The sequence below is a fragment of the Cavia porcellus genome, unplaced genomic scaffold, assembly GCF_034190915.1.
Source record: "Cavia porcellus strain 051 isolate PalLab524CR breed Dunkin Hartley unplaced genomic scaffold, mCavPor4.1 scaffold_6, whole genome shotgun sequence".
NCBI lineage: Eukaryota > Metazoa > Chordata > Mammalia > Rodentia > Caviidae > Cavia > Cavia porcellus.
Window position 1 is genome coordinate 95927913 of NW_026947489.1, and position 19992 is coordinate 95947904.

The 19992-nt window shown below is 61.0% G+C and overlaps 1 protein-coding gene across 7 annotated transcripts; it reads left to right on the forward strand.

The window, feature by feature from the left end:
* Nucleotides 1-1206: 1206 nt before the first annotated feature.
* Fmnl1 (formin like 1) lies at nucleotides 1207-18694 on the forward strand. Of its 7 annotated transcripts, XR_010048381.1 has the most exons (28): nucleotides 1207-1439; nucleotides 7186-7269; nucleotides 8281-8394; nucleotides 8894-8967; nucleotides 9161-9244; nucleotides 9440-9568; nucleotides 9733-9750; nucleotides 10745-10853; nucleotides 11148-11224; nucleotides 11329-11422; nucleotides 11951-12025; nucleotides 12137-12247; nucleotides 13020-13169; nucleotides 13481-13582; nucleotides 13705-13945; nucleotides 14384-14755; nucleotides 14867-14991; nucleotides 15292-15494; nucleotides 15702-15936; nucleotides 16028-16096; nucleotides 16724-16804; nucleotides 16872-17001; nucleotides 17130-17293; nucleotides 17423-17524; nucleotides 17643-17738; nucleotides 17868-17988; nucleotides 18119-18285; nucleotides 18383-18694. XR_010048381.1 is itself a non-coding variant. In XM_063251728.1 (27 exons), exons 1-27 carry the CDS (start codon nucleotides 1329-1331, stop codon nucleotides 18484-18486), a joined length of 3387 nt encoding a protein of 1128 aa, XP_063107798.1. In that variant the 5' UTR covers nucleotides 1207-1328; the 3' UTR covers nucleotides 18487-18694. The 7 variants fall into 7 exon arrangements, 5 of the variants coding, with proteins under 5 accessions (XP_063107798.1, XP_063107799.1, XP_063107801.1 ...); XM_063251728.1 differs by lacking the exon at nucleotides 18119-18285 and having other exon boundaries at nucleotides 17856-17988; XR_010048380.1 differs by lacking the exon at nucleotides 9733-9750 and having other exon boundaries at nucleotides 1208-1439.
* Nucleotides 18695-19992: the final 1298 nt, after the last annotated feature.

Consider the following 19992-nt stretch of genomic DNA (forward strand, 5'->3'; position numbering starts at 1 on the left):
GGTCCCTGCTGGGCAGCAAACAGGGGTGTCCCATGTTGTGTGGAATGCAGTGGCCTGGGCATCCGGGCGCCCTCACACTCTGTCCTGAGTTCCCAGCTCTGGCTGAGGCACGAGTGCGCGGTCCTGAACTGGGTCCTCACTGCCGACAGTGGGCAGGGAGGAGCCCCGGGACTCTCGGCTTCCAGCGCCCTATGATGTAGACAGGGGTCCCTCGAGGTCCCCATGGGTGAACTGCAAAGGACAGGAACAGCTGAGCCTCAAACCCGGGACACACAGGCAGAGCCCTGCGGTCTCCTGGCTGGGAGCAAGAGGGCAACCTCGACAGCGGACTCTGCACCCGCGGCCCGAGGAGGGCGCTGCGCCCCAGCATAGCCTCCACGCGCCCGGGGCCTGGTTCCTTCCAGAACAGCAGCACCCCGGCTTCCCTCCGCCGCGTGCGGACAGCAGAGGTCGTTATGCTCCAAGCTGGGGGAGCCCTCGGGCCACCTGTCCGGGAGGAGCCCCCACCCTGCCCTCTGCGCCGCAGTTGGTTTCATCCTAAGGCCTTCGCCCCGCATCTCGCCGGCGGACCTCTTCTCCCACGGGTTTCCGCAGGCCACGGGTGCCGCGGGTGGGACGGGCTCCTGGGGTCTCGCTGGCCCGGCTCCTGCCGCACCTGGGGTCTCCGTCTGCAGATGGCGCCTTTGGAGGAGAGGCTAGCGCGGGGCCGGAAGGGGGTCCTTCCCAAGCCGGGGACGCCGTGCTAGCGAGTGCGGACGCTTCCGCTCGGAGGCCCCTGCCCCGGCCGATCCCGGCCTGGCACGGCCGCACCCCACTCCCTGCTGCCGAGGGGTGCGGTTCTAGGACCCGGGTACGTCCTTGGCCTCGCAGGGTCGCCTCGCCCACGGCAGGTGCAGCGGCGGGGCCTGAGCCTCCTCCCGCCACCGGCGCCATGGATTTGGGGGCCCCTGCCCCACCCACGCCCGCCGCCCCGCGTCCTGCGTCCCGCGTCCCGGTCGCTTCGGCTGGCAGCCTCTGGGCCGGCGCCCTCCGTGCACCGTTGCCTGGCGCCCACTGCACCCTGCTCCGGCCCTGCAACCCTCCTCCATCTGCACCCCTCCCCCACCTGCACGCTGCAACCTGTGCCCCAAGCCCTGTCCCCCGCCCCGCCCCGAAGTCCCCGCCCCCGCCCTCCCGCGCCCCAGCGGCCACAGCCGAAGTTGTGCGCCACCGGGGGGCCCCCTTCCTGCCCCCGCCGGCGCCTGGCCCGGCCGCCCCGACTTCCCCCGCGCCCGGCTTCGCTTCGCCCGACGCTGGCTCTGCGCGGCTGCAGGCGGGCGGGGTCCGCCATGGGCAACGCGGCTGGTAGTGCGGAGCCCCCCTTGGGCCCCGCCGCGCCCCGTGCCCGGCAGCCGATGCCTGCGGCCGGGGAGCTGGAGGAGCGGTTCTCGCGTGCGCTGGTGAGTTCTGGGGGGGCGGCGCGGTCCCCAACTTCCCGAAGCAATCGGGCGGGGTACGGGCGGGGTGCGGGGAGCCTTCGGTGCTGGGTGCGGGGCTGGCGGAGCTGCGGTGTCGCGTGCGGGAGGCCTGTGTCGCTTCCCCGCGCCGGGGGTCGAGGCCGGCAAGAGCGGTCCGGATTTGGTACCTGCGCTCGCAGCGGAGCACAGCCTGGACCCCGCCGCTGCCGCTGTCGCCTGGCTGGAGTTGGGGTCTCTAGTCCAGGCCAGGGGAGGGCGCCTGAAACAGCTGGTTGACCTCCAAGTCAAGGCCTGAGGCTGGAGCAGGGGTCTCTTTTCACTTATCTTCCTAGCCTGCCCCGACCCAGCTGAACGCCCGCTAAGGTTCTGCTGTCTGCTCTCCCTGACTGGAAACGGGAGGTGGCAATGAGACCAGGCTGTCTTCAGGCTGCGCTGGCGTGAGAGTGAGGGGTCATAGGCAGGGAGGGGGTGCCCCTCACCTTCCCTCCCGCCTGCTGGTCGCCGGGTCCACAGTACCTGGGACTGGCCATTGTCCCCTCCAGGAGCGTGTGGGGTAGGACACAGCTGTTGCTGGGAAGGCTCTTGTGTGGTCGGTGGCCTGCTGGCATCCGCATCCGGATGCTGTGGGGGGGCCCCTCTCCACTTGCCCCACTGCACACGGACAAGGACAAGGACAGGAGCCCTGTGAGCAATTCAGATGGGGGCCAGAAGTCCCTCTGCTGTACTGCTGGCTTGTAGGACCTGACTGGGGTGTGGACTGGTCTGCTGTGGGGTGCTCCCTGGGCCCGAGTACCGGGCTGGAGGGGAGGCTCAGCAAGGAGCTTTAGGGGTACATCCTAGAGAGAGGGGTGGACAGCAGCAGCCTGGGCCCCTGAGGAGCATGGCCTGTGGCCACCTGTCTAAGGGCTGGTTCTCAGCACCTCACTCACCCTGGGTGACAGACTGACTTCTGCCCGGGCACCCAGGGCTCCCCATCTCCATGGATCCCAGCCTGGGGCCCGGTGGATCCTGTCCTTCCTCAGGGTCTAAGAGGAGTGGAACTTCAGTGTGCTCAGGGGCCCCCACCTTGGGGATCCCCCAGGCGTGGTGGAAGAAGCACAGTGCTACCCTTGGGATCTCATGACCCAGGGGACCCTTTCTGCCTGGCAGAACAGCACATAGCACTCAGAATGCCTCTCCTCTCCTGGCTATGGATGAGGGAGGTATGGGGAGCCCTCCTCCTGTGTGGGAGCTAAGGTGGGACACCCCTTTTCAAGAAGGCTGTGGGAGGCAGGGTGCCCCTGCTTCAAGTGGAGTGAGAGGAAAGAGGTTGAGACAAGGCTGCTGCCTTGGCAATGTGCAGAGGGATGGCTGGCTGCCGGGGACAGGGAAGCTGCTGGTGGAGCACTTGCCAGCCGGCCCAGCTCTCGCTTTTCAGCCTGGGCTAGGTATTGTCCAGGCTGTACTGCCTTACCTGGGGGACTGGGATGCACCCTCTCTTGGCTGCCTGGATGCAGCTGGGTGTAGGATCCCAGTCCTCTGAAACAAGGGGGTCCAGGGGATGTCCTCAAAGGGTCTGAGCTTTTGGGGGAGCACCCTCCTATTTGTGCTCTTGGTGGGACAGATGGGTGTCACCCTGGGTATCCTGTCCCCATCTCTGGGGTCAGGTGAAGAATAGGGGTGAAGGTTCCTTTGGGCCTGCCTGCATCAGATGTGGCCCTTTGGGCAGCTCCTTGAGGGTATGTGGCTGTGGGGAGCTCAGCTTGGGCCTCCTGCCTCAGTAGTCCCCCAGGAAGGGTGGTGGTGGGTTAGGCTTTGCAGGCAGACCCTGGATGGACAGAGGCAGGACCAGGGATGTGCTGGGTGTGACTCATAGGGGCATCTGGAGCAGCTGACAGTGGGTTGGGCGAGATGAGCAGCAGCAGGTGGGGCTGCGGCAAGGCCATCTCTGCATTTGCTGAGAACACAGAGTCCAGGAAGGTGGTGTGGGCTCTGCCCCTCTCGTGGGGGCTGGTTGCTCAGAGACTCAGAAGGGTTCTGAATTTGAGGGTTATGATTTTGGGGGCTGAGTTTCCTTGCCACTTAATACCACGGTGGCTGTGGGCTGGTTCCTTAACCCACCCGAGCCTTGCTCTGGTCCATGGATGAACATTCTGAGGGACACGCGTAGGGCTATCAGCCCAATGCCTCCTGTGCAGCAAGCGTCAGCAGAACTCTCTGCAGAGAGGAAGGGAGCCAGCCTGGGCCTCTCCATCTTGGGGTCCCTGGCTTATCTCTCTTCATCCCTCAGGAGACCTACAAGGTGGCCTGACATCCCCAGGTCGGCCCCAGGGAGGCCTAGGCCCACTGCTGCCTGGTGGCCGGAAACCACGGGAGCAGCCACCTCTCGGGAGGATGGGGTGTGGTGGCTAACGGCAACTGTGTGCACATGTGGGGGCGGGGAGCCTCTACTTCCCTCTGACACAGGGTATACGGGGGGGGGGGGGCGGCGGCGGTTCCCCAGTGAGTAAGAGCTCAGTGTGGGTAACAACAGGAAGTGTAGGGTGCTGGTGGCAGGAAGTGGTGCTGGCTGGTCCTGGTTCCTCAGATGGGGGCCCTGGGGCTGGACTTTCTGCAGAAGATCCCTGGGGGACTAGGACCCCCACTTCCCATTGTTCTGCTACTCTTTCTTCTGAGGAAGCTGGGCAAGTAACTTACCTGCTCCATGCTTCAGTTTCTCCACTGTGAAATGGGGTTATAGTGGCATTTATGTGGGATGCTGGTCATTGAGGGTTAGAGAAGGCATGAAGCTTTTGAGTGGGCCAAACCCAGAGTAGGCTTGGGAGCACTGATCACTGTCTATCTTGTCCTCTTGCCAGCCTGCATGCTGTGGGCTGGGCCTGGTGTCTCGCTGCCACCCTCCTGGTTCTAGTCACATCTTCCCAAAGCAGGGCCGCCATATGGCATCCCATAATCCTGGGGCTGCTCACAGAGCTCCAGGAAAGTAACTGTTTCTGAAGATATTCTGAGGGCATGAGAGTCTGGGATGCCATCACTGTGCGGGGTGGGGGGCAGTGCCAGCAGCTCGAGGCCTCCAGACCCTGGGATTGGGGTCCAAATTCTGGGCATTCTGGGGCTGGAAGGACTGGGCTTGGGGAGAAGGTGAGCTGTTCCTTTGGGATACAGATTCTGGTGAGACTCAAAGTGAAATTGCAGGGTGTGGCCCTGTCCAGATGTGGCCTCAGGGGTAAACTGGGCTTCCCTCCAAGGAACACAGAGCTGGGTCCCTCTTTGTATCCAGAAGATGGGGCAGGGAGCCAGACCTTTCTCCTGCACGTTCTAGTAGAAAGATTCAGGGTCAGCTCCATCTCTCAGTCTCACCTCAAAATATGCATCTGAGATGCATAGGATCCAAGGGGCTGTCACTGGGACCAAGCCCCAGACATGGGTCTTTCCCATGCCTTGCCTTGGGGTTCTCTGTGGCCCCCACCTCCCCTCTCACTGGGATCCATCTTCCCAGTGCTGGGTCACGGGGACATCCCCCTGTCACAGCACAGCCCCAGGTGTCCCTGGGCCCTGGGAGGTTGAGGCAGACTTAGTGCCCATTTCAAAGGCAGCAGCTGTAGGCCAGGTGAGCCTGGGTCTTTGCACCCTGCTCCAGCTCCTCCCAGTCACAGCTGCTCCCAGAAGGCAGGGCCCCCAACTATCTGTCACTTTCTATCCCCTGGTGCGGTGTCCATGCTGAGGGCTCTGCTCCTGTTTTGTGCCTCACCCCAGTGATGAATAGCATGTGCCATCCCCTCTCCCTGGAGTGCCCATCACCTTGGTGGTCACAGCCACAGCCAGGGAGCAGCTGCTAATTAGTGCTCAGCACTGTCAGAGCTATTTCTGATTTTTGTGCCTAAATTTAGTGTGTCTGGCAGGCTGGCACGTGGACCTGGACTGAGGAGGCCCAGATGGGCATAGGGCAGGGGCTGCCTGGCCCTGTCTGCTGCTGGAAGGTGTGCCAGGCCCATGAGGCCTGGGCTGCTGTGGGCAGGGCTGGGCTGGGCTGTCAATGTCCCAGGCCTTGTAATCTTGGGTAGTCACTGAAGTGACCCAGGCCTGCTCTGTGGGGTGGGCACAATGGATGATGGTGCCAGCCATGGCCGTGAGGATGGCAGGCGTCCAGCAGCTCCTGGCACCATACAGATGCAGGGAAGCTGGCCACTTGATAGCTGGGATCATGGTCATGACCAGAAATGTCCCTGGCCCATCCCAGAGCCAGAGAGGTGTTGGGTAGGTGAGACTAGGAAGTGGCTCAGCTCCAGAAGTGCTGCCCTGAGGGCTCGGGTGCTGGGCCCCATGCTGGATGCAGCTCCCAGGCCTCTCTGCATCTCTGCAGGGGGATGGCTCAGAGGTAGAGGAGAAGTGAGGCCTCCAGGCCTCCTCACACACAGTGCAAAGCGCCCACCACTATGTGCCCCGGGCTGGTGGATGAGGCCCTACTGGTTCGCTTTCATAATGGGAGACAGGGTGACATACTCAGCCTGCTCCCCGCCCAGGCTGGCTGGGAGTTGGGGGTGAGCAGTTTCACCTCGGGAGTGGCTGGGCTAGAAACTTAGGCAAAGAGGGCTGGGACACCAGCTTCCTGTTTTCTGAGCTGGCTCCAGCAGTGATTTTGTGGTGAGGTCTGGTCAGAGCCCCAGATCCAGGCCCAGCACCTACCCGAGAAAGGGTAGGGTGGCTGAGGAGTCGTTGGTGAGTATGGTTGCTTGCTGCTCTGGCTCCAGCTCTGGCTGCGTCCCAGCCACCAAGACCACTGGAGCTGGGGACAGCAGTCTTTCCATCTCTGGGCTGGGGATCTAGTGGGCTCCCACAAACCCCGTGGGGACTAGGGTGAAAATGGGGTCTCTCAAGGTGAGAACTGTGTTTTGGGGCCTCAATAAACTTGGGGTTAGGGGCTGGGGATTTAGCTCAGTGGCATAACTGCCTGCCTTGCAAGCATGTGGTCGTGAGTTCGATCCCTGGTACCGGTAAAAATACAAAAAATACAAAAACAAACAAACAAACAAATAAACTTGGGGTTGACTGAGCTGCGGTAAACTGGCCCTGGATGCGGTGTCTGTTGGAAGGCTTGCTGAGTCTGGGGTTCCAGGGTCTCAAGTACTCGTGGCACCCAATTGACTGCACAGTGTTGAGCTTGCCTGACACTTGCTTTGTGGCAGCAGGGATGTCATGGCCCCTGCAGGGCTCCAGACCTGCCATGACTCCTGAGGGGCCCCAGTCTGGGCCAAGCAGCACAGGTCTCTCACATCCATGGCTGTGCTCCCCATGCCTGGAGCTCCCAGTCCCCACCTGCCGCCCTTGTTTCTTGGAGATGGTGGGGGGACTGGGAGGACCGGAGAGGTTTCTGGTCTTTCCGTACATGTGGTGTCTGGTGGAGGTGCCTGAAGACTTGGGCCTGCCTGGCAAAGGCTCCTGTCAGCTCCCTCCTGGGTCAGGGCAAAGCTGATGCCCCCATATCAAAGATGGGGAGCCTGGAGCCGGAGGGGCCTGGGGTTCCCAGGGAATGAGTGCATCTGCCTCATAGCAGACATGGGGTGACATAGCACTTTGGACTTGGGTTCAAGCCCTGGGTGTTGGGGACTAGGGAAGGTGTTCTGTCCTGGCCTCTGTGGGTATCCCACTTGTCTTCTGTGACACTGAGAAGTGTTGCTGGGCCCCTAAGATGCCCACTCCTCCCCAGGGTTCTGGGCTCCAGGCTCAGGATCCCTACTCTGATCCCCAGAACTGCATGAACTTGCCTCCGGACAAGGTGCAGCTGCTGAGCCAGTATGACGATGAGAAGAAGTGGGAACTCATCTGTGACCAGGTGCGCTGCCCTCCTGCTTGCGCCCGTCCTGACCAGGCAGATGCCAGCATGTTGCCCTTCCATGTTGCCCTTGGCCTCGCCTGGCTGTGGTCTCTCTGGACCTGGGTGTCAGGAGCAGGATGGGGCCAGGGCACCCACTCCCGATGCTACCCTGAACCAGGTGGGGCTGGATGGGAAGGCTCAGCCCTTGGGGAGGAGGCCAGGAAGCCTGTCCTTTTCCTCAGGCGCAGGGAGAGGTAGTCTGGTGACAGCCCTGGACCAGCCAGAGGAGACCCTAACCCTGGAGTCCATCCAGGCCCTGGGTCCATCTGGCTGCCCCTATTGCCCCTGTAGGCAGTGAGGATGCAGCCCCTGGCAGTGCCTGGGGTAGGGGGTGGAAGCTGGTGGCACTGGATTCCAGGGTAGGCAGAGGAGAAGCAAGGCCTCCTCGTGGCCTGGTGGAGCTCTGGTAATGGAAGGGGTGGGATGAGCTGGCCAGGTGGCCACTTGGGCAGAGGCCCATGCTGTGGGAATGGCTTATGGGGCACAGAGGATCTGGGGGAGAGTGGCTGGGCACATCTGAGAGGCTGGGGAGTTGTGGGGGTCCTATCTGAGCCACAGTGCACAGGTGTTCACTGCACAGGTGAGCAGGAGGTTGGGTGCAGCGCCTGGAAGAGGGACTCACCCTACAGGAAGCTGGGTCCATGCGGTCCTGCAGCTAGGTCCAGGGAGGGCGGAGAGAGGGCACCTCCTGCTGGCCGCACTGAAGCCCCCCACCCACCCCGTGAGGTGCAGTGGATGAACCAACTGTCCTATTCCACTCCCAGGCAGGCTTCCAAGGTGTTGGGCAGCAGGTAGCACTGGGCTGGGGTGTTCTCCACTGGGCAGGAAGCTGTAAGGACTGGGCCCTTGGTGCTCAGAGGCTGCTTAGGATGCCTAAAGCCCTGCATTAGAGAAGAGGTATCAGGGGGGCTGGTCTTTATCCCCAGGGCAGCTCTGCCTGGCTCCCCGCCCACCTGTCTACCTCCCCAGGAGCGGTTTCAAGTCAAGAACCCCCCTGAAGCCTACATCCAGAAGCTGAAGAGCTACCTCGATGTTGGGGGGGTCAGCCGCAAGGTCGCAGCAGACTGGATGTCCAACCTGGGGGTATTTCTTTCCTTCATTCTGGGTGTCTCCTCTCCCCTTGGGACTCTGGCAGCTGGAGCTGGAGCCCTGACTTGTGGGTGTGTGGGTGCCCGAGAGTGCGAGGCGCGTGTGCTGTCGGGGCTGAGGGAGCCCTGGTATGCTGGCACAGGGAGAGTGTGGGTCTGCGTCCACATGTACCTGTGTGTGCTGCTGTACCCTTTTCTGTATGTGGATATTTCTGTGGGTGTGTGAGCATCCTCTCTGTACCAGGTGCTGTGTGTGGGCCTGGGATGTTCATGTGTACCCCATGTGTTCATGGGTGTGTGTGCCCTCGATGTGTGTCAGTGCCCAGGGGGCACACACCACTGTGTCATTTGGCTGGGCAGGTGTATGGAGGTGGTGAGGGGGTGGGGTCTTGAAAGGCCATGTTTATGGGTGGGGGATGATGGCTGTGGCCCCAGGATTTGCAGGGTCTGCCAAGGCTGGACTCCACCCACCTGGTTCCCTATTCCATCCCTAGTTTAAGAGGCGTGGTCAAGAGTCCACACAAGTGCTTCGGGAGCTGGAGACCTCCCTGAGAACCAACCACATCGGGTGAGTTCAGGCTCCAATGGCCCCTCTGGGCCATGGGGAGCAGCATGCCTTCCCTAGCCTAGCTGTGCTGTGGGCCCCTGAGCCTGGGCAACCCAGTAGGTTGGAGTCCCTGGGGTGGGATGTGCTGGTGGCCTCCTGGTGCCCACTTGAGCAGGAGTGCATCCCTCTGGACTCACAGTGCCTTGTCCTGCAGGTGGGTGCAGGAGTTCCTTAATGAGGAGAACCGCGGCCTGGACGTGCTCCTTGAATATCTGGCCTTTGCCCAGTGTTCTGTCACGTAAGCCCCCAAACCCCAACCCTTATGCTCCCCCCAGCTGGGATCTGGTCATCGCCCCCTTCTGGGTGCCCAGCCTGGGGGAACCCCTTCCTGCAGGCCTCTCCTTGATGGGAGGGATGGAGCCAGATTGCGGCTCCTCCTGAATCCTGGGGCTGTGCTCCATGCTGGCCTGTGAGTGCTGTGTCCTGTTTCCAGGTATGACATAGAGAGCGCAGACAGTGGGGAGAAGAACCCTGAGAAGGGCAAGCCCCTGGAGCAGTCAGTAGAGGACCTCAGCAAGGGGCCACCCTCTTCTCTGCCCAGGAGCCGCCACCTGACTGTCAAGTATGTGGCCCTGAGGTGTGCTGGGGAGGAGAGTGGAGTCGGGGTTTGCATGGGGCTTAGGAGCCTCTAGGCTGGATCCAGGGAGGGTCAGGGATAAGGAGAGGCTTGGGGGCAGGGTCTTCTCGTACCCATCTAACCCCCTCTTTTCTCCACGCGGCCTCCAGGTGCCCCCCTTCTCCCCGGTACGTAGCCACCTGGGGGCAGGTGCATGCCTGGCAGGCTTCCCTGGTCGGTTGGTGGTGGGTCGGACGAGGCGTGTGGCTGACCCCTGGTTTTGCTGGTGTGGACAGGTCTGGGAGGAGAGGGTATCCTTAAGCACCCTGTGGACCTAAGCCCTGCCTTGGGTCTTGCATGTGAACTACTGTGTTAGATCCTGCCTCTTACAACATGCTTTTTTGTTCATTTATCCAACAAACATGTTTTCGGGTTTGCTGTGTGTTAGATATGTGGCCAGTGCTTCCTCGGGCCACTGTCTGGGGAAGAGTTCAGTGTTGCAGGCTGGTGGCTCTGAAAAGGGATGTGGTGTGGCCTGGGGCTTCGGGAAGGCTCCCAGGAGAGGTGACATTGGATGGGGGTGAGGAAGGTCACCCACTTGGGAAGGGGCGTCTGTACCACACCAGGAAAAGGCCACATGGCAGGGTGGGCCCATTGGTGGGTAAGACCGGGGTCCCAGTGTGTTGGAAATGTGAGCATATCATCAAGGGGACTCATGTCCATAGTCTCAGTTGCCTGTTCTGTAAAAGTAAACATAGCCAACCTTTTTGCCAAGGATCACTGAACACACTCATTCTGTACTTCCTAGGCGCCAGGTCCCACTGACTTTACTTCCTGGTCACAGCGACCCTATCACGAAGGGACTCTTGTCACCAGTTATGTGGGAAAATGGGAAAGTGAGGCATAGGGAGACAAGACCACTTCCTAGGAGCCTGGCTGGCCGTAGTCACCAGGGCCTGGTGGCCACGGGCGCCCCCTGCTGGGGAACCTTGTAGCCTGTGGTGGCCTCTGCTTTGCCTGCCCTCCTGCCCCGCCGCTGGTGACTGTTCCTGATGCCAAGGCCTATGGGTGGCTGCTTCCTTGGTGCCTGAGGAAAGGACCCTTGCACTGTGGGCCATCGTATGTATGGGAGGCAGAAAGCTGCGGCCCGGGGCTGACCCTGCTGCCTCCATGAATATCCAGGCTGACCCCCGCGCACAGCAGGAAAGCACTGCGCAGTTCCCGCATCGTCAGCCAGAAGGATGACGTCCACGTCTGTATCATGTGCCTGCGCGCCATCATGAACTACCAGGTGGGTGATGGGGTGACCTCCTGCATTCCTGTTTCCCTCAGAGCCAGGTCTTGCTGCTAGGTCAGGGCTCCAGCCGGGCTGGGGTAGGATGAGCTTCGTGTGGGCCCATGCAGGGGTGGATGGCCTTGGGCCCTGCTGTTTTCGGGGCCAATGGGTGAAGCTTTTCCTGTCTGCCAGGCACTAGCTCAGAAATGACAGAGTTAAGGAAGGAGGAGCAGAAAGGGCAGGGCTCAACTGTGCTCCAGGTGCTGGGTGCCAGATGCTGGGTCCTGCTGACCTCACCTCTGTCCCCAGTCTGGCTTTAGCCTTGTCATGAACCACCCGGCCTGCGTCAACGAGATCACGCTGAGCCTCAACAACAAGAACCCCAGGTGCGTTTAGGCCCTAGGTTGCATGGCCCTGCTGGCCAGGGTGCCACCTCCTCTGTGCCTTGTGTCACCTGCCTGTGCCCAGCCCCTGGCCCCTCTCCTCCCAGGACCAAGGCTCTGGTGCTGGAGCTCCTGGCGGCTGTGTGCTTGGTGCGTGGAGGGCACGACATCATCCTTGCAGCTTTCGACAACTTCAAAGAGGTAGCATGCCCAGTCCTGCCAAAAGTTCAGAGAACAGGGTGGGGGCTCTGCTAGGGCCAGGCCCAAGCTCAGTGTGGCCCTGGCTAGCAGCAGGGACATGGTTTGGGAGGCTGAATGCACTCATTGCTTTATCAAGTGTTGCCAAGGGCTGCTGGGCATCAGATAGAAAGGTGGAGAAGAGGAGTCATAACGAAGGAAATAAGAAAATGACATTTTAGATAGAAAGTGAGGGGAGAAAAGGAGAGGCTGCCCTGAGAGGGAGCCTATTACAGAGTGGTCAGCGCAGAGCTCAATGAGGAGTGAAGATTGAGCCCAGTTGTGAAGGAGGCAGGGAACCGGTGGGGAGGTAAATGCAAAGGCCCTCAGGCAGGAGTGTAGCTGAGATGTGAGTGTGGGGCTGCGGGAGGAGATGGGAGCTCAGTGTGGGGAAGAGTGACGTGAGCTGATGTAGCTGGGACTGTGCAGGAACCTGTGGAGGCACAGGGGTAAGCAGCCAGGTGGTAGCTCCCGAGGGCGCCCCCTTTGCAGGTGTGTGGGGAGCGGCACCGCTTTGAGAAGCTGATGGAATATTTCCGCAATGAGGACAGCAACATTGACTTCATGGTGAGCTGGGGACACTAAGTGGCCAAGCCGCCCTGCTGGGAGGGAGCCCTGATGCATGGGGAGGCAGTAAGTATGCTGGCCAGAGGACCAGGTGTCTGCGTGCCTGCCCAGGTGGCCTGTGTGCAGTTCATCAACATTGTCGTGCACTCTGTGGAAAACATGAATTTCCGAGTCTTCCTGCAGTATGAGTTTACAAACCTGGGCCTGGACCTGTGCCTGGAGGTGAGCCCTGTGCCCTGTGGCCCCCCCCTCGCCCCCGGGGAGCTGCAGCACAGCAGGACTGCAGCCTGGAGCAACAGCTTCAAATCTTGGCTCTGCTGCTTCCTAGGCCTGAAGGCCTGAAGTCCTGGGTTGGGCAACTCCTTGCGGCTCAGTCTTCCCGGCTGTCAAACAGCATACTTAGAGCTGAGGGTGATTAAAGTGTAGCACTTGACAGGCACCTCGTTCCCCTTAGGGATGCTGCTGCCTGGTATATGATGGGGAGCCAACTCACATTGGGGTCTTTGGCCTGGGATTTCCTGAAGGAGCCTGGCCTTTGGGAGAGGTTTTGGAAGCCAGGTCGAAGCCGAGGAAGAGCAGGCAGGGTTTTTCCACGCAGTGGAAGGAAAAGGCTGGGGCTGAGGCTGAGGCTGGCTGCTCTGTGGGAATGTCTCACTGAATGAAAGGCCATGTGTGGTGGTTTCCTTATCGAAAGTGTCCAGTATGGATGAATCCTGACACAGAAAGAGTATTAGTGATTATCAGGGGCTGGGGAGGAGGGGATGGGTGTCACTGCTGAGTGTGCAGGGTTCTTTACTGGGTGATAAAGACTTCCTGGGATTTGACAGTGGTGACAGCCACACAGCCTATGAATGACAACCTAACCATGTGCCATACAGTGGCAGGCTTCACAGCATGCAAATTACATCTGAATAAAAACAGAGGACGCACGCTGGGCTCAGATTCCTTTCTCTGGGTGCCCATGAGCCTCACCCACTCTTGCTCCCGGGGACAGAGGCTCCGGCTCACAGAGAGTGACAAGCTTCGAGTGCAGATCCAGGCCTACCTGGACAATGTGTTTGATGTGAGCACGCTGCTGGAGGATACGGAGACCAAGAACGCTGTGCTGGAGCACATGGAGGAGCTGCAGGAGCAGACGACACTGGTGAGGCGCAACATGGGGCCTGGGTCTGCTCTGACCGTAAACCTGGAGTCCCTAGGTCTGTCCTAGGGGTCACCACTCCCCCGTGCGCGGAGTTTTAGAGGAATGGGATGGAAGTACCAGCTCCCCATCTCCTGCCCACCTTACTGCGGTGCCCTGGGGTCTGCTCCCCATGGGCTCTGTCCTTGGCCAGTCCTTGGTGTCCCCTCACCGCACCGCGGGCTCGACTTGGCCTTGCTTGGCACCGCTCCGCTCTGGGGCCCTGCGCTCCTGGCCGCCTGCCTCCCCCCCCTTACCCTGAGCCGGTGTCGCAGCTGACAGAGCGGCTGCGGGACGCAGAGAACGAGTCCATGGCTAAGATTGCGGAGCTGGAGAAGCAGCTGAGCCAGGCGCGCAAGGAGCTGGAGACACTGCGGGTGCGCAGCGGGAAGCGGGAGCAGTGGGGAGGGGGAGGGGCGAGGAGAAGAGGGAAGGGAGAGGGGGAGAGAGGGGAGAGGAAGGGGCTCGTCCCAAGTGGTGTTGATCCTCTCCGCCACAGGAGCGTGTGGGAGAGGCGAATCCCTCGAGCGGTGAGGTGTGGACCCTTGCAGACGCGCCCCCGGCCCCAGCGCGGCCCTCGGCGCTGGAGCTGAAGCTAGGGGAGCTGGAGGCGCAGGGGCTGCTGCGTGTGCTGCGCGGTCCCGGGGACGCCATCGCCATCGACATCCTGCCGGTCGCCTCGGCAGCTCCAGGCAGGGACGCAGCGACTCCGGGGGCGCCTGTCGGTTTGCCCTGCCCAGGTGCGTAGGGAGTGGGGGTCGGGACTCGGGAGGGGATCTGGAGGGCATCCGGGACGTGGTGGGGTGGGGCCCTGAGAGCTTCTGGACATAGGAGGTCTGTGGAGGTAAGGGTGGGGACCCAGGAGGAGACCTGGGTGCTTAGGGATCCAAGAGCGAGTCCTGATAGCGTCTTTTGGGGGTCAGGACCTGGGGACATCTGGGGAACCTGGAAGCTTCAGGAATGAGAGACCTGGAAATTGAGGGAGCCGAACCCCAGAAGAGACCTGGGGGTGTCGTTTGGGGGCCTGACCTCAGGAAAGGCGCTGGGGGCGTCTGGGGGGCTCGGGCCTAGGAGGGCTCTCTCGCGCGAGGTCCCGGGGCCAGTGAGCGAACCTAGCTGAGCATGTGCAGGGCGGGAGTGGTGCCAAGGTCAGGGAGATGACTTCCTGGCCCCCACAGAATCGCCGCTGCAAGCCGCGTCGTTGCTGCAGTCGCCGCCAGGCCCCCCCACCTCTCCAGACGCCCCGGAGCCTCCGCCCTCACCACTGCCTCTGGGCGCCCCGGAGCCCCCGCCTGCGCCCCCGCCGCCTCCCGGAACCCGGGGCCAAGTGCCCCCGCCACCCCCGCCGCCGCCGCCGCCTCCCGGAACCGAGGGCCAAGTCCCCCCGCCACCCCCGCCGCCGCCGCCGCCGCCGCCTCCCGGAACCGAGGGCCAAGTGCCCCCGCCGCCGCCGCCCCCTCCTGGAACCGAGGGGCAGGTGCCGCCCCCGCCGCCGCCCCCGGGAGGCTCCCCAGACGCCCCTGGCGGGCCTGGCACAGAGACAGGCCCGGGTGAGAGGACCAGACGCCCTGCCCCCTGATGATCTGTGTCCCGCTCCTCCGCGCCCCGCCCCGCCCCGCCTGCGGCTTCTCCTCGGCCGCTCCTCACCCGTCTCTTCCCAGGCTTGAAGACCAAGAAGCCCATCCAGACCAAGTTCCGGATGCCGCTGCTGAACTGGGTGGCCCTGAAGCCCAGCCAGATCACAGGCACCGTCTTCAACGAGCTCAACGACGAGAAGGTGTTACAGGTTAGTGGCTGTAATGGGGCATGCAGTGAATTCTGTGCATGCTTTTGTGCGTGTGGCCTCCAGAGCTCAGCCTGAGCGCTTGTGTCTCCTCCGTTGGGCCGGCCTAGCTCTCCCAAGTGTTGCTTGGATGTGGGACCTCGGCCGAGTCTTCCTTCTCTCTTCTCCTGGGAGAGGCCTAGAGTCCTGGTCAACAGAGTTGCTGGTTTGTCGTGGCAGGTGGCTATCAGGGACAGGCTAGTGGCTTTGAGCACAGCTCCCAAGAGCTCCCCCCCCCAGCTCTGCCCACCCTGTCTGCCGCAGGAGCTGGACATGAGTGACTTTGAGGAACAGTTCAAGACCAAGTCACAGGGTCCCAGCCTGGACCTCAGCGCCCTCAAGGGCAGGACTGCACAGAAGGGTCCTAGCCAGGCCACGCTCATTGAGGCCAACCGGGCCAAGAACCTGGCCATCACCCTGCGTAAAGGCAACATGAGTGCCGACCGAATCTGCCAGGCTATTGAGACGTGAGTGCTAGAGCTAGCTGTTGTGTGTCCAGCTTGGGATATCCTCCCTCCCTACCTCCCTGTCTGCTTGTCCTGGGCCACAGGCTCCACAGTTGGGCATCTGGTGCTGCCTTAGTGGAAACCTGCTCTGGCCTTTGCTGTCTGAGCGTTGATAACCTTTTGTTCAGTCAGCAGAGCAGCCCCGTGAGGTCTTCTTTATGCCCGCAGGTACGACCTGCAGGCTCTGGGTCTGGACTTCCTGGAGCTGCTGACCCGCTTCCTACCGACAGAGTATGAGCGCAGCCTCATTGCCCGCTTCGAGCAGGAGAGGCAGCCGCTGGAGCAGCTGTCAGAGGAAGACCAGTTCATGCTGCGATTCAGCCGCATTCCGCGCCTGCCTGAGCGCATGGCCACACTCACCTTCCTGGGCAGCTTCCCAGACACAGCCCAGCTGCTCATGCCGGTGCCGTGTGGGCAGCAGTGGGACCTGGTGGCTGGGTGGTCAGGTGGCCATGGGGAAAGAGCTCCCACTCACCTTTCCTCCATTCCCCCAGCAACTGAATGCCATCATTGCAGCCTCCATGTCCATCAAGTCATCTGACAAACTCCGCCAGATTCTGGAGGTGAGTGCCCTGTAAGGGGTTAGGCATTGGCCATTGTGCCTGTCTTGGGGAGTGGCTGGGACCAGGCCCTGCATGCCTGGGGTGCAGCAGAGAGAAGGCTCTCACTTCTGACACAGCAGCTCCTGATGCCTGGCCTGGAGGTGCTGTGTTAGTGGAGGTCAGAGGACATGGAGATGCTGATATTTGTTTGTTTATTAGCTCAAACTTGGGGCCTTGGAGTGTGAGCTACATTTGCAGTCCTTTTAAAGCTTTTATCTTGAGATAGGATGTGGGTAAATCCCTAAACTGTTTACGCTGGGGTCTTATTCTGAGTTCTCCTGCCTCAGCCTCCCAGAGCATTAGACTGACAGGTGTGTACCATACTTGACTAGAGATGGCTGCTAGGAGGGCAGTAACCTCACAGCTTGGAGAAGATGTTAATTCTGGTTTGGACCAGCACAGGAGAAAAGTGGGTGTGCCTCACTGCTCACCCCCCACACCCACGGGACAAGTGCATGTGTCAGGGAAGCGAGGGGTACGCTCTGCACAGTGGGGCTGAGCATGAGACTTGCTGCTTCTATGTGCTGTGCCCTTTTGTGGGCTCCTCCAGCCCTGGTATCCCACTGAGCCTCACCCTGGCCCTTGCAGATCGTCCTGGCCTTTGGTAACTACATGAACAGCAGCAAGCGAGGGGCAGCTTACGGCTTCCGGCTGCAGAGCCTGGATGTGGTGAGGAGGGGTCCAGTCTGGGGTGAGGGGTGGCTGTGGCTGTTGACTGATGCAGACTCTTGCACAGTTGCTGGAGATGAAGTCCACTGACCGAAAGCAGACTCTGCTGCATTACCTGGTGAAAGTCATTGCTGAGAAGTACCCACAGCTATCTGGCTTCCACAGTGACCTGCACTTCCTGGACAAGGCGGGCTCAGGTAACAGGAATTGGGTCTTTGGTGGGTGGAGGATTGGTCCTGGGGCCTTTTGGTGTTGTAGCTTGGGAGAAATGGCACCTAGCATGTCATTGGAAAGAGTTGCCTCCGACTCCATGCTGTTTGCCCAGTGTCTCTGGACAGTGTTCTGGCCGATGTGCGCAGCCTGCAGCGAGGCCTGGAGCTGGTGCAGCGGGAGTTCGTGCGGCAAGACGACTGTGTGGTACTCAAGGAGTTCCTGAGGACCAACTCGCCCACCATGGATAAGCTACTGGCTGACAGCAAGACGGCCCAGGTGGGAGCCTGGGCGCAGAGGCAGGGGTGCAGCCGCACCTCGGGGTGCAGCAGCAGTTTGGAGCCACTTTCCTGGGGGTTGACCAGCACCCAGCAGGCCCTTGCTGGTGGCTGACGGCTATGCTTCCAGGAGGCCTATGACTCTGTGGTGGAGTACTTCGGAGAAAACCCCAAGACTATGTCGCCCTCTGTGTTCTTCTCCCTCTTCAGCAGATTCGTCAAAGCCTACAAGGTGCGTATGGGTCTGAGGATGGTGAGGCACTCAGCCAGCCCTGGGGGACAGCATGGGTGGAGGACCTGGGGGGAAGAGGGCACAGGGCGCTAACCTCACCTGATGGCCTTGCCTTCAGGGCGCAGAGCAGGAGGTGGAGCAGTGGAAGAAAGCAGCAGCTGCCCAGGAGGCGGGCATGGACCCCTCGGGCCAGGGGGAGCCCTCTGTACCCAAGGTAGGCACCTGTCCCACTGGATCCGGGGCACAGGATGTGCAGCACCTTCACTGTTGTGGAGGAGTTGGGGCAGGAGTATCAGGTGAAGGGTGGATGTGTGGGGTGCTGATCCTGCAGCCCGCCTCCAAGTCTTCACCCAGGGCACGGCGCCAGCAGATGGATCTCATCTCAGAGCTAAAGCGGAAGCAGCAGAAGGAGCCACTTATCTATGAGAGTGACCGTGATGGTGCCATCGAGGACATCATCACAGGTGGGACTGTGGAGCTGCGCCGGCCTCCAGTGCTGTGCTGTACTGCCTTCTTCAGGGCTCTGCTTGTCTCACTGTCTCCTGCTTCTGCCTGTTTTTGTGTCCTTTTTTCTGTCTGTGTGTCATGTCTCAGTGCTCAAGACAGTGCCCTTCACGGCCCGCACGGGCAAGCGGACATCCCGGCTCCTCTGTGAGGCCAGCCTGGGGGAGGAGCTACCCCTGTAGCCCAGGTACCAGCTGGCCTAGGAGCAGAATCTGTGCCTGTTCTGGCCAGTGTGCAGCGTGTGCAGGACATACAAGGTTGGCCAACATTACAGTGGTCTCCTGTGTGCATGCAGCCTGGTCCTTGTGGGTGACACTGGCCTGGCATCTCCTGAGCCCATCTTCCCTGCTCCAGATCTACGGAACCAGCCCTACATCCGCGCAGACATGGGTCGACGCAGCGCCCGTCGGCGTCCCCTGGGACCCTCCCTTCAAGTTACCACCGACATGGCCTTGTAGCCACCTGGTGGCAGGTGCATGCTGGGGGCCTGGGACTCGAGGATGACTATGACCCCGAACATTGCTCCAAGCACCTGGTCCCTAAAACAGCTGTACTCGGTGGGAGCCTGGCTTGTGACTTGAGAGCCACCTTGCCATTCCAGGCCTCTGCCCCAGGACTCTCCCTGAGCCTTATTTTTATATGAGAGTAATAAAGATGTTTGCAGAAGACCTGTGTTAGTCCCTGGCTGCCCCTCCTCTATCTGTCCCTGTGTGTGGATCATCTCAGCCCATTCCTGCTCAGCTCCCTGGCTGCTTCTCTCTGCATGGCTCTGTCCCATTGCCTTGGTTTTGCTCCTGCTGTCTGCCTGCCCACTGGTGCTGCCCATCTGTGGTGCTACCTCCACACCATCTGCATGGCGTTGTCCTCAGCGCTTGGGTAGGGAGGGGGCGGAGCCCAGAGAGCAAGCAGAGGCTGGGCCAACTCTGCCTCCTGCCCTCCATGGCCAGCTCCAGGGTGACAGCTTAGAGGAGGAAGGGAGCACTGGGACTACACAGGGTGGCTTCTCCTCCTCTCCTGGATCTACACAGGACAGGAACCCTTTTGTGTTTGGCTTGGGCCCAAGAGAGTGACGTAGAATGCAGGGCTCTCTTTACAGGGAGTTAGCATCCTGGTGCGGAATGGGGTGCCCCAACCCTTTCTGGGAGCTGAGGACAGTCTCCCCCCATGATGTGGAGGACATGTCCTAGCAGCAGCCTGGACAGCATCATGAAGAGTGGTCTGTAGACTGAGTCACACACACTGTGGACACCCCTCCTGCACCAGCCCTGATGGTCACACAGCAAGAACACCCTGGAAGCATCTAACATGGAGGACTCTGTCGCCTGGGAGGAGTAGGAGTAGGAAGTGAGGGTGCTCTGGGTGCCTGCCCCTGAAGGAAGGCTGTCCTGCACACATCTCAGGCCACCTGGCATTGCAGACTCTTTGGCTGCTGGGGCGGTGGGTGAGGCCTGCTCTGGCCTAACTCAGGGAGGATCACTCAGTGGCAGTGTTTAGGGGCTTTGGGGGGTGTCAATCAGTGCTGGTTTCCTGAAAGGGAAGGTTTTAAAAAGGACAGTTGTCATCCCAGCTACTGGGAAGTCTGAGGCAGGAGGATTGCAAGTTCCAGGCCAGCTTGGACAATTTAGACCCTCTTAAAAAATAGAAAGGGTTGGGGGTGTAGTGCAGTGGGGAGCCCTTGCCTCTTGAGAGGTCCTGGGTTCCATCCAGCATGGCAGACAAAAACCAAAAAGCGCCGTGGTTCTTGTGGGCACCAGGACAGTGCCTGGAGGTGGGGGAAGATACAGAGGGCGGGATGGGACCTGCCACCCAGTCTGCCGTGTATGAACACCACCACCCCTGGTGGACCAGCTGGAAGCCTATGCTGTACAAAGCACTTCTTGCTGCATGTGTCCATGGTTTGTGGACCTGGAGGCTGAGAGCAGTGGGGCGGCAGCAACTTGAGCCATGTATGGGACCTGGGATCC

What these genes read in the sequence shown, in the direction of transcription:
- Fmnl1 (XM_063251728.1), top strand. Translation starts at nt 1,329, where the DNA reads ATGGGCAACGCGGCTGGTAGTGCGGAGCCCCCCTTGGGCCCCGCCGCG. An exon ending in ATCTGCCAGGCTATTGAGAC is followed by an intron (nt 15,495 to 15,701) that starts GTGAGTGCTAGA and finishes TTATGCCCGCAG; the next exon opens with GTACGACCTGCAGGCTCTGG. An exon ending in CCTGGACAAGGCGGGCTCAG is followed by an intron (nt 17,002 to 17,129) that starts GTAACAGGAATT and finishes CTGTTTGCCCAG; the next exon opens with TGTCTCTGGACAGTGTTCTG.